General features: G+C 45.2%; 1 protein-coding gene across 1 annotated transcript in view; it reads left to right on the top strand.

Annotated features, from left to right (window-relative positions):
- Positions 1-13861, top strand: part of LOC147712870 (gastricsin-like) — a 36656-nt gene extending 22795 nt beyond the window's left edge. The window contains exons 4-9 of the mRNA XM_086923533.1: positions 133-263; positions 3593-3792; positions 5442-5549; positions 11963-12110; positions 12892-12990; positions 13522-13861. Of these exons, the coding sequence (XP_086779659.1) occupies positions 133-263; positions 3593-3792; positions 5442-5549; positions 11963-12110; positions 12892-12990; positions 13522-13674 (839 nt within the window). The 3' untranslated portion in view covers positions 13675-13861. The remainder of the gene's footprint in view (positions 1-132; positions 264-3592; positions 3793-5441; positions 5550-11962; positions 12111-12891; positions 12991-13521) is intronic.
- Positions 13862-17865: the final 4004 nt, after the last annotated feature.

The raw sequence follows: 17865 nt of genomic DNA, 5'->3' as shown, positions 1-17865 counted from the left end.
GAGGTGCCGAGTTTAAGTTCAAAGGTAATCTAAGCAGTTTTATGCAAATATGTCCTGTTTCATCATCTATCTTTGCCGCCATTAGCATGCAGTCTACCCCAATTCATGTTGACCATGCTTCTCTCTCCTCAGCCAACCATCCAACATTCAACCCCAGCCAGTCCTCCACCTATACTTCAAATGGGCAGCGCTTCACCATGGGCTACGGCGGCGGCAACGTGGCCAGCAGCGTCACCGGGCTCTTCGGCTATGACACTGTGACAGTAAGTACCAGCTGAACCTTCCCAGCACGCAAACTGTATCGTCTGGAAGTGTATAGCAGAGACAAGCTGTCTGGCAGGGTATTACATCAAGGCTACACAACCATCACTTAGAAAGGAAACATTTCCAAAAAAGACCCTTTCTAAAGAAAAAAAAGAATTAGAAAAGACAGTGGGTTTGACACTCGCAATTGTGCGGTGGCAAACATGATAAAAATACTTGATGCAGTACAGGACAATTTAAAAAAGGGTCTGTTTGTGCATTCAGCACATAGATAAAACAAGCACGGTATGCGAAAGTGAAAGCGACTGCATTTGGAACTGAAAGTGTACGCTGTGCTTAATGAGCCATGACAAGGGAGGAAAGCCACGCTCCCTCCTGTGGACCCTAGGCTAGGGCAGAGAGAAGGCGGGACATGAATCCGCCTTTGGCAAATTGCGTTCTGTCTTTCTTAGAAAGATGCATGCAAAAGCCGATAGCGGGTGAAGAAAACAAAAGCACACGCATGAGTGTGTGTTCCAAAGTTTAAAGCCCTTCCTAAATGTCTCACCTGAGCAGCGCATGTGCGCTGGCACAGGCGAGACCTAAAAAAGGATTAAATGTGTGAACACTGTGTATTTTTCAGTAGAAAAATAGTGCTTAAAGCACTCCATGAAAGCATTAGGGTGCACACAAACATATAGAAAGAAAGCTAGATTAAAAAACTCTGATTGGCTGATCCAAGAAGTGACTGACCATATCTCAAGTGAATGGCCGAAGGTTTTTGAGACAAATAAGCCAATGGCATAACGAGGGTGGGCCAAAGTTCCTTACAGTATATGCATAGAATACATTATGCTCCACTTGAATGGTGCAAGTGCCATTACAAGTCAAGCCAAAAAAACAAATATTAATAATCCAGATGTAAGGGGGAAATCATGAAAACGATTAAAAAAATACGGTGATGGGGAGTAGGAAACAATGGGGAGTTTGGGTAGATCTAATTTCTCACCTACGTGTTTGGAAAAAAGAAAGGAAAAAAACGAAAAATGAAATGAAAAGGGCGCATTGCCATAGAACTTCTTGGAACTGAAGGGAACTACTTTGTGTGTGGGTGTGCTCCTTCTGAATGTGCAGCATGCCACCAGTCACAGTGAAGTCAGCCAATGGATGGCTGAGGTGGGCTGACACACTGTGGCGGAACATATATGGAAATGGCAGTACAGAACAATGGATGAAGAGGGCTGGCTGAAAGCTCCTACACGTATATTATACATATACTTTTTATTAAAACAAAGGGTTTTGGCTGAAGTCTTACTTAAAAAAAGACAAGTGAGTAAAGGAAAATGTGGATTAAATTGTTTAGAAGGGCTTACCCCTACTGTGTAATTAAGAAGAGAAAACATTTGAAGTAAAGAGAAAATAAAAAAAGTGGGAGGACACATTCAAAGTTAACAATTGAAATATCTGAGGTACATTTGTTTGGAAAAGCTTAGACTGAACGGATTATCTGCCAGTCATTAGACTGGGCCACTGGTTGGGAGTATAGATAGAATGGACAGACTAACGGAGAGAGATCTGACTCGCCAGGGTGTCTGGACACGGTCTGACTGAAAGTCCTCAACTCGATGGTCCACCCGAAAATGGTCAGACCGGTCCTGGCCAGCCTGTGCTTGTAGCCTGGGATTATTTGGAATGGACAATCGGTATGGGAGTGTCAGACAGGGCAGGCTGGCTCAAAGCAGTCATACTGGACAAGCTGTCTGCGAGAGGTGGGAGGACACTTTGTGATCTAGATCTGGGCCATAAGCATGAGTCAGCCGGAGTTTTTCCATCCATGCACACACACCTGTTTCACGTAAGGGGTTGAATTCCAAGTTATTCAGAGCTTACCACGCCCAGTAATTACCAGGTGTAATATAGTCTGCACTTTTTGATCAACTGGAATTTAACAAGGGAAAAGATATGGTGGCTTATGTACAAGCCCCTTGCGCCACCGGTATGTCACTTTTTCCCATTTAAAAAGTGAAGCAGCCTCGGCGCAAGGGGCTTGTAAATAAGCCCCATGGTATTTAATATGACATGTGTATTTCGGCCCAGATCTCTGTACTGGGGTGAATATATGACATTGTTCTGCATTCTGTCCATCAATAGTTCTTTTTGCATTTGTCACCCCGAGTGGGACGGGTATGCTCAGACGTGAGTTCCGTGCTCTCTATGCCACTGGAATCAAGCTAGCCTGGCTGAAGAGGGGTGAAACCCCGAAACCGGTCCTAGGATGCTCGTTTCCAGTCCAGGGAGGCCCTGGCCTGGCAGTTCAGGCTGGACTGTTCCCACTGGGCGCAGGGTCAAGACTGATTTGCATATGGCTGGGTCCAAACTGGAATGGCATGGTAAGCAAAAAACACGATGGATTTAGGCCCAGATCTCAGTACTGGGGTGAATGTATGACATTGTTCTGCATTCTGTCCATCAATAGTTCTTTTTGCATTTGTCACCCCGAGTGGGACGGGTATGCTCAGACGTGAGTTCCGTGCTCTCCATGCCACTGGAATCAAGCTAGCCTGGCTGAAGAGGGGTGAAACCCCGAAACCGGTCCTAGGATGCTCGTTTCCAGCCCAGGGAGGCCCTGGCCTGGCAGTTCGGGCTGGACTGTTCCCATTGGGCGCAGGGTCAAGACTGATTTGCATATGGCTGGGTCCAAACTGGAATGGCATGGTAAGCAAAAAACACGATGGATTTAGGCCCAGATCTCTGTACTGGGATGAATGTATGACATTGTTCTGCATTCTGTCCATCAATAGTTCTTTAAGCATCAAAGCCTACATGTTATTCACAAAAACTCTGAACATGTGCAGTTTACTGCAACCCAAAGATTCTAAACTGGGATTGTACGGGGAAGACACACAGCACCGTGTAATTCTGAAGTGTGATGGAAAAAAAGATTTTTATAGGTTCGAACCAACTCAACACACTTTACTTGGCAATGTGCAAATGGTAAATATTCGCTGAAACCCGATGTCCACACATGATCGTTTTGACCCTGTATAGTTTTACCAGTGCAACAGAATGTCTATGCAAATTTAGTGGCCACTTCAACGTAAAATGTTCTGTCTGTTATTGACAGTGCACCACCAGCTACATACCACCACCTTACCACTCTACTGCTGAAGAGGTGTGGCACATTTGCTACGCTTGTTTTTTTGGCTGATGCTTGGATTTTTCACAGTCTCTTTAACTTCAGTGACATATCATTAATGGCAGTGCTTCCACTCTGAAAATTGTTCCAGCACCACTGCTGTTCGTGTGACAGTTCTGCTGTCTCAGACAATGACTCACTTGTCTTCCACAGGTCCAGGGCATCTCCATCACCAACCAAGAGTTCGGTCTGACCATCACCGAGCCCAGCTCCAACTTTTACTACTCCAAGTTTGATGGAATCTTTGGAATGGCCTACCCAGGCCTGTCAGTGGGCGGAGCGACTACCCCGATGCAGGGCATGCTGCAGCAGAACCTGATGACCGAGCCCGTCTTCAGCGTGTATATGGGCAGGTAAGGACGATGCCACAATGCAGGCCTGATGGACCGCAGGAGGCACCTTTTGATTCACCACTTTAGGGCCTTGTACCACCCCAGTGTGAAGTGCCATCTCCACACATGGGCACACTGGGAGGTTGCCCTGAGACCTCACGAGGATAAGGGCCCCATGCAGACCAGAATTTAACACTAATTTTCCGTTAAACACATTTGTATTCCTGTGATTGGTTGTGTAGGCAGAGCCCAGTGCACAGCTTTCCCCAGGGGCCTATCAGGCTGTTCCCCGTTAAGGGTGCCATGTCAGTGTGGCATGTGGCTACTACGCGAGGTTTGGAGTCACATTTGTCTGCTTGGACCCCTATTTCTCGTGTCTCCCCGGGTGCAAGAATAGACTCCAGAATCTAACCTCTACTATAATAAGCTTACACTACCTATTTCGCCCATTGAACCGTTTTTCTTTTGCATTGTGACTTTCTGTTATACCACTATCCTTACTTTCAACACTTATGTCAACCATTTCGTGTTATCATAAAGATGACTTTGATGTAAATATATTTTTCACCCTTTAGTGTCTCGTTTTAGTTTCGACGTCTGCCAACGTCGAAATCTATCTGTTGAAGTGGTTTCAACAATAAACAGGAAGTGACTTCCTATAGTCAGGTAAACAAATGAGATGAGAGATACCAGACCTCCGGCAGGAAGTGTGATCACATAGATGCCTAGGGAAAGTATCGCATTCCAAGATGGGCAGGTCACAGAGAAGGATAGCACAGGAACAAACATAAGAAATGGGGGCTGTAGACGAAAGGTTCCATCACAGGGTCACATGACAAACAGGGAATAACATGATAAGATGGAAATTCAAAGCTACCAGTCCAGACAGGAAATTATATGACATGGATGCAAGGAAATCACAGGAAATTAGCACGGGCACAGAGTGACAGCAGAGGAGCACTATCAGACGTCACAGAAGTGACATCACGTAGTTAGACACAGAAGTGACATCACGTAGTCAAGTAGGCTGTGACAGCAGCTGAGGTTCACTAAGCAACAGCGATGAGGCAACACTGAAGTCACATGGGATCGGACCGAATTTACAAGGCCTTCTAGTCCCAGAGGGATATAATACAGAAACACAGGTGCTCGCTGATAAAGGCTGCCAGGCCACAACTAGCGAGCGGCATCACACATCACACTTGGCAGCGTAGGTGTGTGCCAAGACACGATCACGAAGTGTCATCAGAGGGGCACACAAGGGGTAGCAATAGAGGAGGCTGGCAGATCACAGGCGGAAACTGACATCACTAACTGATAGGCAAAGTCAAATATGCACAGCAGGCCTCAGACCGGAAGTTAAAGAGGAAACAAGGAACGCAAAGGTCCAGAAATGTTTTTATGATAAAAATTAACATAATTTTCTCAAGAAGGCAGGCTTGGTAGATGTTGTAATCGATACTCCAAAGGAGACCAAGGCTCATGTATTTAATGAAGAACTCACAGAGCGTAGAAGCGAAATATTTTTTTGCACAAAATATGTCCTCAGGCTTTACAACAAGTCTCCTAATAGGCTTAGCGTTTTCTTATCGAGTCCTCAAAGTTTCTTGCGTGGCGTGAGTCTCAGTGCACTGTGAGTAACCATTCCTTCTCCTCCATTGAAATTGCAGCCAGTCTGGTGAAGTCATCTTCGGGGGCATCGACAGCAGCCTGTACACTGGCCAGCTCTACTGGGCCCCACTGAGTGCAGAGCTGTACTGGCAGATCGCGCTGCAGGAGTAAGTATGCCAACCGCGTCACCGGGCAGGCCTCGGGGGGGGGGGGGGGGGGGGGGGGGGGCATCTAGCCTCATGTTATTGTCAGTTGAGTAATCAACTCCCATTTGCAAACGGCCACGCCCAGCAAGGGACATGTCCTTTTCAAGCCACTTTTGGAAAAGTCCTGCTGTTCCTGACACGATCCAGTTGTGGTGGAACCAACACCCTTATTTGTATGAACTCGTGGCCTGGACAAGCAGTCACTGTTGCGGCTCAAAGCAGTCGTTTCTGCACTGTGTCCTCACATTCACTTTGCCCCACTGAATGACCATTAATGAAGAGCCCTGAAAATGTCCAGGCTGGGTGGGAGCTGTCCTCAAGCCCCCGCCTCTAGCCTTCCTTCATTCAGAGACGTTTTAAGGCATGAGCAAAGTGGGCTCTGGCCCAGGGTCCCAGCCTTTTATGGGTGGGGGCCCCTGATAGAGCCAGTTTTGTTTTTGCAGCGCGCCTTGCCATAATGACTCTGAATTATTCTTGAACATATTGTTTTAAATACCATTAAAAAAATAATAATGTTGGGTGATGTGTAAGACTATTACAGACATTCAGAAACAAATATTATGTTTATGTTTCATGCAAAATCCTTTAAAAGTGCTTCTCTTAGACCTCACATATGAGAAATGGGAAGGTGCCACAGAGATTACTTGCGGTAATATTAGTGAACACATCACTATTCCTGAATAGTAGATGCAACACACATTTAGAATTTGGACCAATGTGCTTGTGCGGTCAGTGGCCTTGCCAAATGGGGCATGAAAGAGCTGAAAGTGGATTATACACTCAAAGCTGTTCTGAACTATTGCCCCAAAAATGCATTTGAGCTGATATTGGATTATAAATTCAAAGCTGTTCCGAACCAGGGCCCCAAAAATAGGGTTATCCGAGGTCCCCCACAAACCTTAACATGTCCCTGCCTTCATTAGTTGATCCAGGAGCTGGGGGAAATCTCTGTAGTACATACTAGTTCTTGCCAAGTTGCCATTCTAGTCTTTCTGTGTTATGCATTCATTACTTGTTCTATGTTCTATGTTCTACCCTGCCTTCTCTCTGTGAGTTCCACTCTTTGGCAGTTGACCTGTTGTTGCTGCTGTTGGTGGTCTGCTCTTACGCTTTCTCTTACTGAGAATAAAGGAACCTCCTACAATCGCCTACTGTGTTTGGTGCTTCATTTACTACAGTATTTTGGCGACGTTTCTTCGAAACCTGCACCTTTCCGCCACCTTCCGACTTCATTTAAGAGCAGACCGAGTTGAATTCCTGTCTACGCTTGGAGAATCTGCCTACGAGGACTAAACGAGGATTGATGGTTTCATTTTTAGCGTCTACCACGGAATCGGCGGAATCGGCAAGTTTTTACCTCTTCTGCCTCTGTTCCGCTTGCTTTCCTTCTCCTCTGTCTCCTGCTTGGCTATCTCCTGCTCCCTCGGCGTCTCTGCAGCTTTGATGACGCAGTGGAACTCTCCGGGGGAGTCAGCGATCCTGCTTGTGACGCTAGCTTGTGACGCTAGCATGCGCTCCTCTTCCTTTGCGTGATCGTCTCAACACGTCGTCTCAGACGCACAACGCGTCCACGTCATCACGCTGGGAGCCATCTTGGATTACCATGGTAACACATTCAACTCCAGCAACGACGATGCGCTCGTCTTGTGCGCATTTGTGACAAGTAAAGTTTTTACTTACTTCTTTTTGTAGCGTTTCGTTTTGGAACACGTTCCTGTCATTAACTATTTATTTGCTCATTTCTCCTGACTCGTTTTTTTGGTGTGTTTATTTCTTCGCAATTGACTCTGTTTGTGACTCTCACCTCTACTCAAACATGGCTGAACAATCATCACTGCAGGCAGGATCTATTGTTTTGCCGCCTAGCTTTCTTTCTTTGCCTGGCCAACCCAGCATATCATGGGAAGACTGGTTTCCCATGTTTGAGAACTATCTTGATGCGCTGGATGCTCAAGAGTTCTCTCCTAAACGCAAGAAAGCACTGCTTCTAAGTTCGCTAGGTAAAGAAGGACAACGTGTCTTCAGGTTCTTGCCTCAAGTTCTTGTACCTGGCGCACAGGCCCCGTTGGATGAGTATAAGGAGGCTGTGTCTCGCCTTGAGGTCAGGTATGCCAAGGAGGAAAACCTTGTCATGAACAGGTATAAATTTTACACCAAAAGCCAAAAAACTGGTGAGAGCATAGACGACTTTGTTTCTAGGTTGCGCGAAATGTCAGTGAAATGCAAGTTTGGCAATATGACTGATGAGCTGATCAGGGATCAGCTTATTGTACAATGCAATAATAAAAAAATTCAGGAACGTCTTTGGGCAGCGAAAAATCCCAATCTACAAACAGCAATTGACTTGGCGAAAGTTGTTGAACAGTCCCAAGGATGTATGCGAGAGTTGGAAAAGAGGGCAATTTCATCTGATGTTGGTGAGGTGTCTTGTCATTCGTATATGCCTCCGAGTCAAGGAGATGATGACCAAGACGAAGTTGCACTTCTTAAACAGAGAAAATTCTTCAACAAAAAGTCTGTTAATGTTAAGTCAAATAACATTGTTAAACCTTCTTCTTCCAGGCAATGTCTGAGGTGTGGTAGCCTGGCACATGCTTCTGATTCCAAATTTTGCTTTGCAGCCAAACAGGAATGCATGAAATGTGGCAAATTGGGGCATTACGCTCGTGTTTGCAGAAGTAAAGCCCGCTCTTCTGTTTCATATCTTAGCGATATTACAATAGTTGAAGATGACTCGGACAAAATTTTGGTTGTGGGTGATGATAGTGATCTTCAACGCGAAGACCACAAACGTAGGAATAGACCTAAGGCTCTTTTCATTATTAATGAAAAGCAAGTTTATTTGATGGTTGATACTGGTTCGCGGTATACAATTATTCCCTACTCACTGGTTGTTGAATTGTGGGGTATGACTTCCTTTTTTCCCACGGATATTTCTCCTGGGGGGTATCAAGGGGAACCACTGAGCATTTTGGGGTACTTTGAGGCCAACATTGCGTTCTCAACCAGACAAATTTTTGGTAAGGTGTATGTCTCAGAGTCTGGTCCTGCCATCCTTGGTTGGATACACCAATATGACCTGTGCATTGTTGTGAATCCCCGAGCTGATCCACAAGTCATGGTGGTGGAGGACTCTGATCTGTCTTCTTTACTCTCTAGATTTAAAAATGTCTTTGGTGAAAGTTTGGGTCGACTTAAGGGCTATTCACATAAAATCATAATCAAACCCAACTCTGTTCCCATACAACACAAGGTGAGACGCATTCCTATCATCATTAGGGATGAGGTCAAGGGTCTCTTGGATGACATGTTGAGTTCTGGTGTCATTGAGCCGGTTGAAGCCTCTCCGTGGGTTTCGCCCATTGTCGTCACCAAGAAGGCTGACGGCAAGCTCCGTTTCTGCGTTGACCTCAGGTCTCTCAACCACTGCGTTGTTGCTGACACCTTCCCACTACCCAACATATCTGAATTGGTTACTACCCTTAATGGTGCGAGATTTTTCTCGAAATTGGACCTCAGGAGTGCATACCATCAAATTGACCTCCACCAAGACTCCAAGTCCCTCACGGCCTTCATCACTCCCTGGGGTACCTTCCAATTTACTCGTTTGCCATTTGGTCTCAAGTCAGCAGCCAGCGTTTTTCAGCGCATGGTGTCAGGTATCTTCAAAGGTGTGCCCAAGGTGGTCTATTTTCAAGACGACATTCTCATTTATGGTCTAACTGAATCTCAGCACAATTACACTTTGAATGTTGTTCTTGAGAAGTTATCTGATGCTGGTTTGACTTTACGGAAGGATAAATGTTTGTTTGGTGTGTGTGAAGTGGATTATCTGGGCTACACTATCACTGCCTCTGGTATCAAGCCCAAAAGAAACCTATGTGAGGCTATTCGTTCTGCACCCTCGCCCTCTGACAAAGACCAGCTCCGTTCTTTCATGGGGTTGATAGAGTACTACTCTAAGTTTGTACATAACTTTTCTGACAAGACTGTGCCTATTAGGTCTTTGCTTAAACGGGGTGTAAGTTTTATTTGGGGGGCTGAGCAAGAAAAATGTTTTGTGAACATCAAAAATGAAATCTGCAATGCTAAAATTTTATCTCCTTTTGATGTACGCAACAGCTCTATCGTCACTGTTGATGCAAGTGCACATGGTTTGGGGGCTATGTTGTCTCAGTTGTGTGGGGGATCAGAAGTCACCATCGCCTTTGCTTCCAGGACCCTTACGGATACGGAGAAGAACTATTCCGTTATCGAAAGGGAGGCGTTAGCGGCCTCTTGGGCTGTTGAGTATTTTCGTACCTTTTTGTGGGGCATGAACTTCACTTTGCGCTCTGACCATAAACCTCTGATCAAGGTTCTTTCTCCTGGGGGGGCAGGTAAGGGTTCTGCCCGCCTTATGAAGCTAGCGGCCAGACTACAGGAGTTTCAGTACTCGGTAGAATACGTCCCAGGCTGGAAAAATGTCCAAGCCGATTGTCTCTCGAGGCTGTCCATGGATTGGCGTTCTCCTCACAATTCAGTTGTCTCTCTTGACTCAGATGATTTAGCTGTGGCCTCGGTGGAGGATGCCGTTTTTGTAGGTGAGGGCGTTTTTTCTCCCAGTGACTGGTCCAGAGAAATGTCTTCTGATGCCACTCTTCAGGAGGTCATCAGACTCATAAGGTTGGGGTCCAGACGGGAAAGTTCTGTTCCTATTGCGGTTCGTCCTTACATTAAAGTCCTTGATGATCTTTCTGTTGTTGGGGGCATTCTTTTTAAAGGCGAGAAATTCGTCCCCCCCTTCGGGTTAAGAACCAAGTTACTGGCTTTGGCACATGAAGGGCACATGGGCCAGACCCTTACCCAAAGGCGTTTGAAAGACCACTTCTGGTGGCCTGGTGTTGACTCCCAGGTTGTGGAGTGGGTTGAGAGCTGTTCTCTCTGTAGGGAAGGGGAGAAACGATTGAAGACTGGCCCTAAGCTTGTTGATGGTGCTCATGTTCTTTCACCAGATTTGCCTTGGCATACCATTGCCCTTGATTTCATTGGCCCTATGGGTGAGTTAGGGGAAAGCGATAGATTTGCCATTGTGGTCATTGACATTTTTACCAAGTGGTTGGTTGTTCATTTTACTAATGATATCACTTCTTCCTACTCCATCAGGTTTTTGGGTCATCTTTTTAAGGATGAGGGTCTGCCTTCTGTCTTAATCACAGACAATGGTCCACAACTCACCTCCAAGGACATGGAGACCTTTTTGAAGGGGTGTGGTGTCTCCCATCACCTTACATCTTTATACAACCCTCAGGGCAATGCCGTTTGCGAGAGAGCCAATAAAGTGGTTAAGGGTATCATACAGATGGCGTCTAGTGGTGGTCACATCGTCAGGAAGATGGTTGATGAGATGCTCTGGGCCTACCGCACCACTCCTTTGGCTAGTGGTGATTTGTCTCCTTTTCAGTTAATGAGAGGACGTGATCCTGGGTTGAAGTTAGTCCCGTCATGGATGAGGGATGTTGTCACCCTGCAGGCTCAGGGTAGTTTTCCGGATGATTGCCAAACTGGTGTTGCTGATTCTTCCTCAAATGTTTCTTTTTCTCCTCCCTTCCTTGTGGGAGATTTAGTCAAGATCAAGTTGGGCAGGCTTCAAAGAGGTTTGTCCAAGTTTAAGGGTCCATTTAAAGTCAAAAAAGTGCTCAACCATTGCGTCATTTTGAATAATGGCGAGTGCTGGAACTTCAGGAGAGTTGCTCTCTACAAGAGAGAAAAGGGGGGTTCCCCTTTGTTTCCTGTGCACTCTGGGGTTTCGGTTTCTCCCACCTCTCCCACTGATTCTTCCTCTAGTGGATTTTTGCTGGCCAATGAGTCGGATGTCTCCTTACCCTCTAGTGGTGTGCCTCTTGCTTCCCTTGTGCAAGATGAAGTTGTTGTTTCTGGTGGGGGTGATGCACCTGCTTTGTTGCCGGTCCCGGTCCCTGTTCCAAGCCCTTCTCCTTCTGCACGCCCTCTCAGGCCTCGGCGGCCTCCTACTTACTTACAGGATTTTGTTTGTTAGTTTTTTTTTTCTTTTCCTTTTCCTTTGTTTTTTTTTCTGTTCTTTCAAACAACAGAAAGGAAGAAGATGTGTAGTACATACTAGTTCTTGCCAAGTTGCCATTCTAGTCTTTCTGTGTTATGCATTCATTACTTGTTCTATGTTCTATGTTCTACCCTGCCTTCTCTCTGTGAGTTCCACTCTTTGGCAGTTGACCTGTTGTTGCTGCTGTTGGTGGTCTGCTCTTACGCTTTCTCTTACTGAGAATAAAGGAACCTCCTACAATCGCCTACTGTGTTTGGTGCTTCATTTACTACAATCTCCATAGATGATCTTTCTTTGTTTGTTTCCTTTTCAGTTTCTCTATCAATGGACAAGCCACTGGTTGGTGCAGCCAAGGCTGCCAAGCGATCGTAGACACTGGCACCACCCAGCTCAACATCCCAGAGCCCTACATGGGCCAGCTTCTGCCCTACCTGGGGGTCCAAGCCAACTCAAACGGCGTGGTAGGTGGTTCTTCGCTGGTTTTTTGTTGAGGCTAGATAGATATCTTTGAATACCTAGGGAAAGCAAACACCAAAACAACAGGTTGATGCTGATGAGGAACCTCAACAGGTTGATGTCACTAGATGCTAGACTCGTTAGTTTTGGGTGATTTGCTGACTGGGAGAAAAAGGGCATTCTGTTCCGCCAGAGGTATGCACCTCTGATGGAGAGGCTTTTCCATCATTTTTATATTTGCTGGGTTTCACAATTTTAATGTTTTGCTAAGTATGCTTGGTGGGGGAGTGTGATTGGCCTCCTCGATTAGACAAGTGAGAGGAACTCATGGGCCCTCACTACAAGTAAAATCCCCTTTATTTCCTCACCTTGAAAATTCTGTTACCAGAGGTCCCAGTAATGCTGGGGCGGGTTCAATAATGGGGATTACAAATTTGGGGGAAATAACATGCAGAAATTGGTGTTTCTGTGCTGATTCACACGTTTCGTGCAGGGGTTTCTGTTGTTCTCTGTGTATAAAACACAAACGCTTAATTGCGACGAGCCAGGTATTTATGCTGTGGGCCCATCAGAATTTAAGGATCACTGTTAATGAGCACCATAGTGCTTGCTATCATGAGCAATATCACAGTTCAACAGAGACAGGAAATAGGCCGCAGTGGAGCAGACGAGAAGCAGGAGGTGATATCACAAATGTGAGACGGTGTGCATTGTGGGATGGGGAGATTTAAGCTGGCGTACAGTGTTGTCTTTCCTATGTATAATCATTGGGCTCTTTTTCTGTAGTATCCAGTAAACTGCAACAACATCCAGAGTTTGCCAACTCTCGACTTCGTCATTAATGGCATCTCCTTCCCTGTCCCACCGTCGGCTTACGTGCTACAGGTATGGGATAGTAATTCCAGGTAGATTTCCACACTGAGTAGTTTGCCTCACTTCTGAGCATCTTTAAATGTGCTTACACTTCTGTAAAACCTGGGACATTCAGCTTTCATAAATCCACTGAGGTCAACAATCCCTTCCACCAGTGTCTCCGCATTCCTTGACGTTGCCTTAAACAAGGACCTACAACCTTCACTACAATTCCCTCTCACATTCAATTTCAATTAATCAAGGTACTTCAAGATCCCTAAAACCAGTAACTTACAAGTGCCCTACAGGAGGGCCTCACACCCTTCACTGGCCACATGTTCCGTGATTGCAAGTGGCCTTTAAAAGGTAACAACCTTACGCAAATCTCAATTGTTCCTAAAATAAATGTCTAGATCTGTTCAGAGTCACAGAGTCTTCATATTCCCCTTACTAGTTTCAACACTCAGGTCATGCAGGCTCTCTAGCATTACCCTCACCCTTATTCTGCTTTTAATATGTAATGATGAGCTGTGTACCTGATGCTGTGTTTTCTTTTCCTTCAAGTCCAATGGTTATTGCACCGCAAACCTTCTGAGCATCAACCTCAACGCACAGAACGGAGAGCCGCTCTGGATCCTGGGGGATGTCTTCATCCGCCTCTACTACTCCGTCTTCGACTTCGGGAACAGCAGAGTTGGTTTCGCCTCCAGGGCATAGACTCCGTCAGCCTAGGAGGTCCCAAGAGGGTCCCCCTGGCAGGCGGGGTACTCTCCTTTGTACCGATTCGAGGATGTACCATTGATTCACTGCTCTAGTTTGTTCCTGTAGATTTCGACCTCCAGTTCATGCAATCAAGGTATCCAGCCCTGTGTCCTGCAAATAAAACTGTTCAAATCAAAAACAAGTTTCTTAAAAATGATTCAATTAAGAGAGAGAGATGTGTGGGTATGCGTGTGTGTGTGTGTGTGTGCGTGCGTGCGTGCGTGTACGCTGTGGGGTAGTGGTTGTCTGCTGCACTCCATTTTATACCTACGCTCCTTTCTCATAGGAAAATGCTAAGCCATGACTCTTCTGTGTAGAAGTAACAGCAACATCATATATGTTTCATACTTGATGGATCTTAGCAACCCAACACAGTATAGGTCGTATAGTGCAGACACCTACGGAACCCACCGAGCATTACCCACTAAGGGTTACTCACTAAGAACAACAAGCTTTGGCAAAGCCAATAGGGCATGCTTTAGGGTTCTATTGGATTTGCCAATGGATTTAAGTCGTGCTTTACAACATGGCTAACGCCAATCTATGTAAAAAAGTAGCTATAACATACCAGTTGCTTATTTAGAAGGTGTGCCCAACACATATGCGTGCCCCTACAAAACGACACCATCACCTTTTAGAAATGCTCCTCTACTGTTTCTCACTATACTTCCACATTTGTTCAGCAAGATAACATCAACAAGCATTGGCAAAACCATTAGATCGCAGATATACCCGAGCTCTTGGCCTTGTCAATGTGAATATCTTTTAGCCATGTTGTATAGCACCACATCTGCTGTTCAGCATAGCTGAAAGTTAATGAAAGCCCAGAATCACAGGATGTCGAGCTGACACGGAGTCTATTCGTCCCCCATGTTGAGTTCATTGTCCCGCCCCACCTAACACAAAAAAGTGATTTTTCATGGCCTGCGCTGGCCCCACCATAGCGTTTTGTTCAGTGACTTTCAGCTGTGCTGAACAGCAGATGTGATGCTAGACAACATGGCTTTAAGACATTCATGCAGACAAGGCCAATAGCTCAGGCATATCTGAGATCTATTGGCTTAGCCAATGCTTGTTGATGTTGTCTTGCTGAACAAATGTGAAAGTGATAGTGAGAAACAGTAGAGGAGCTTTGAAGCGAAGCGAGAATGTGGCATAACACCTAGAGCTGCCGATAGGGGAACTATGGAACCAGGTTAGAATCTTGGGGTTGGCTAAACAATTTGTGATTCTGGGCAAATTACTTACGCTTCCCCTTGCCTGAGACAATGAACGTGTCATTGTGTAATGTAACTGGTGTGCACTGAAAGCTCTCCAATACAATCGGCTAGTGTTAACACTATGGAAAGATGAAGGACGGAACAAGCTCTCCAATACAATCGGATCGTGCAAAACAACAAACAGCAGTGATGAGGGAGGTAGTGGGTCGACGGGTCAAGCAGCAAAGCAGGAGGAGATAGGGAGATGGACAAGCAACAACAGGCAAAAAAAAAACTTAATTGAAGCAGGATCAGCTACAAAAATGAATGTGTCATTGAGTAATGTAACTGGTGAGCACTTAAAGCAAACCAATAAATCAGCTTGTGTTCTCGCTATGGCAAGACGGACGATGGAGTGAGTGCTCCAATACCATCAGATCCTGCAATTGAAGATAAACAAGAGCTGTTTGTGTTTTAACAACTTTTCAAGAAATGCATTTGTTTATGTTCATGCACATGCTTTTAGTGGTAAGGGTGTATGTGTACAAGGGGGGCTGTCTGAAAACACAAATACTCCTATAGAATGCTTGAAAACGAAGAAAAAATAGCTCCGCAAGCCGGGAGCAGTGTAAGGAGACGTGTGAAGTTGGTCCATGGACTATGGGAGGTCCAAACCCAAGAAGAGGGCTTGGTGCTCACATGCCATAACAAATGGCATCAAAGAAAATGAGTGTGATGCTGAAGTTTACCAATGGTAGGAGATGGGTGACCTGTAAGTCCACAGATAGAACACAACACGTTTCTTCGAGACAGCGCCTGCGCTGTCTAGCCAAAGGCCTAAAAATGTGCTGTTGAATGCACCTTTTGTATTATTTCCCCCCATTTTTTCTTGGGGGGGGGGGGGACTCCCCCACTTCCACTCTTCCAAGTCCCCCTTGTAGTGGTTAGGCTAGCTGGCTCGCTACGCACCATACAGGGGCTGGTCTGATAAAATTTGCCAGGGCTACTTTGGGTTCCCAGTCCGGCTCTAAGGAAGGCACACCTTCGCATAAGCTTGCTGTGGAGACTAGAGAGACAGTGAAGGAGGGAGTGGTATCTGAAAGTTGCACTGTCTGAAAATGGGCACTTATCCCTGGTTATGCTGTTCAGGTGAGCTCTGTAAGAGCAAAACCAATTTGTCAGCCGATTAATTGTACTAACAAAGTTATACTGTTAAAAAAGAAAATAAAAATGTTAAGAAAACAATGAGAATGCTGAAATTATTAGTTAGGAAAATCAGCTATTTAGCATTGTATTTTAATATTTGCAGTTATGCACAGATGACTATAGTCTCCATAATGCACAGAAAGCGCGAGACATGCCTTGCTACCAGGGTCGAAATGGGATCAGAAATAGGCTCAGGAACCCCACAAATAGTGGCCCACATTCGCGGATCACAGCCTTTCAGGAAACACTGCTAGGCTGGATCATTGACAGAATATCTGTAACAGAAATATTGTGTGGAAAGAATTTAGGGCCATATGTATCAAAATGTTGTTTTGCGATTCTCAAATTGCGATTTTCAGCGAATTGCAATTTGAGAATCGCAAAATGCAATGTATGTGAGATTTGCTAATCATTTTGCGAATCCCACATATTCATTATTTGCGAATCGCAAATTGAGATTCACAAATAAGGAATACCTTCCCATTCATTTCTATGGGCTAGGAGACCTATAGGAATGATTGTTAAGGCATTCTCAATTTGTGATTAGCAATTAGAGAATTGAAAATTGAGAATGCAATTTCAAGGGTTGCAGGGTGTCAAAAGGACACCCTGTTGCACCCCATAAATGTGCATGTGTGCACATGTGGAACGCATACATACCCTAAGGGCATGTATGTGCGCCACATGGCACTTTAACAAATGCAAAATAGTGCATTTTTAAGTGAAATCTCAATTTACCACCAGCTTGAAGTTGGTGGTAATTTGCGATTCCTGAAGGCCAAATCGCACTTTCTTTTGTGCTTCTTACATTGCATTTAAGGAATCGCAATTTGCGATTCCTTAAATGCAATCGCAAAATTTGTGATTCCTAATTTTGAGAGGCGGTTTTTGTGTGCTACATTGCACACTACTAATTTGCGATCGCAAACGCTGAAATTCTGCGAATTCCAGCGTTTATGATCACAAATTGGCTTCATACATATGGCCCCATAGTGTACATATATGTGGAGTTATATAGTAAAACTTTGCTTACTTATAGAAACATACCTTCACGATAATTATGTACTCAATATTCTTGACACAATATTTTGTCCACACAAAAAAGTTTTCTCTGATATTTTGTCTAAATACTACTAGATTAATGTCCAGGGCTACATTTTTTTCTAATATGAGTGGTAAATTATTAATTGTAAAGCTGACAGACATCAGTAACATTGACCAAGACTAGAAACCCGTGCAGATTTGAAAACTGAGGGCCTCCTTTATGAGAAATGACGCATCGCTGCGTGAAAACAGCGATGTGTCACTTTTCAGTGCGCACTCCTTGCGACATTCCTGATGCGTCATATTTAATGTATGATGCATCATGTCGCAAGGAGTTACAGATACGTCAGTATTTCTGACGTTTCTGTAAGCGCAAAAGTGACTCATTGCTGGAGTGTGTTACAAAAGTGACGCAACTCCAGCAATGCGTCCTTTCACATGGGGCAAGCCCCATGTGAAAGGGCCTGCGCCAGTCTTACGCCTGCTGTGAGGCAGGCGCAAGATTTTGACGCAACGGCGTCCTAAAAGTCACACAGTGAAATCTCATAGATTTCACTGCGTCACTTCTACAACCCTTTCTTGCGTCAATACGCCCCTTGCATACATTATACCTGGTGCAGGTTTAATGTGGCGCATGGGTTTACAAAGTGACGCATCTACCTAGTTGCGTCACTTTGTAAATATGGCGCAACAAGGC

Source organism: Lissotriton vulgaris, chromosome 5, assembly GCF_964263255.1.
Source record: "Lissotriton vulgaris chromosome 5, aLisVul1.2, whole genome shotgun sequence".
Lineage (NCBI taxonomy): Eukaryota > Metazoa > Chordata > Amphibia > Caudata > Salamandridae > Lissotriton > Lissotriton vulgaris.
This window is presented reverse-complemented; position numbering and strand designations above follow the sequence as displayed.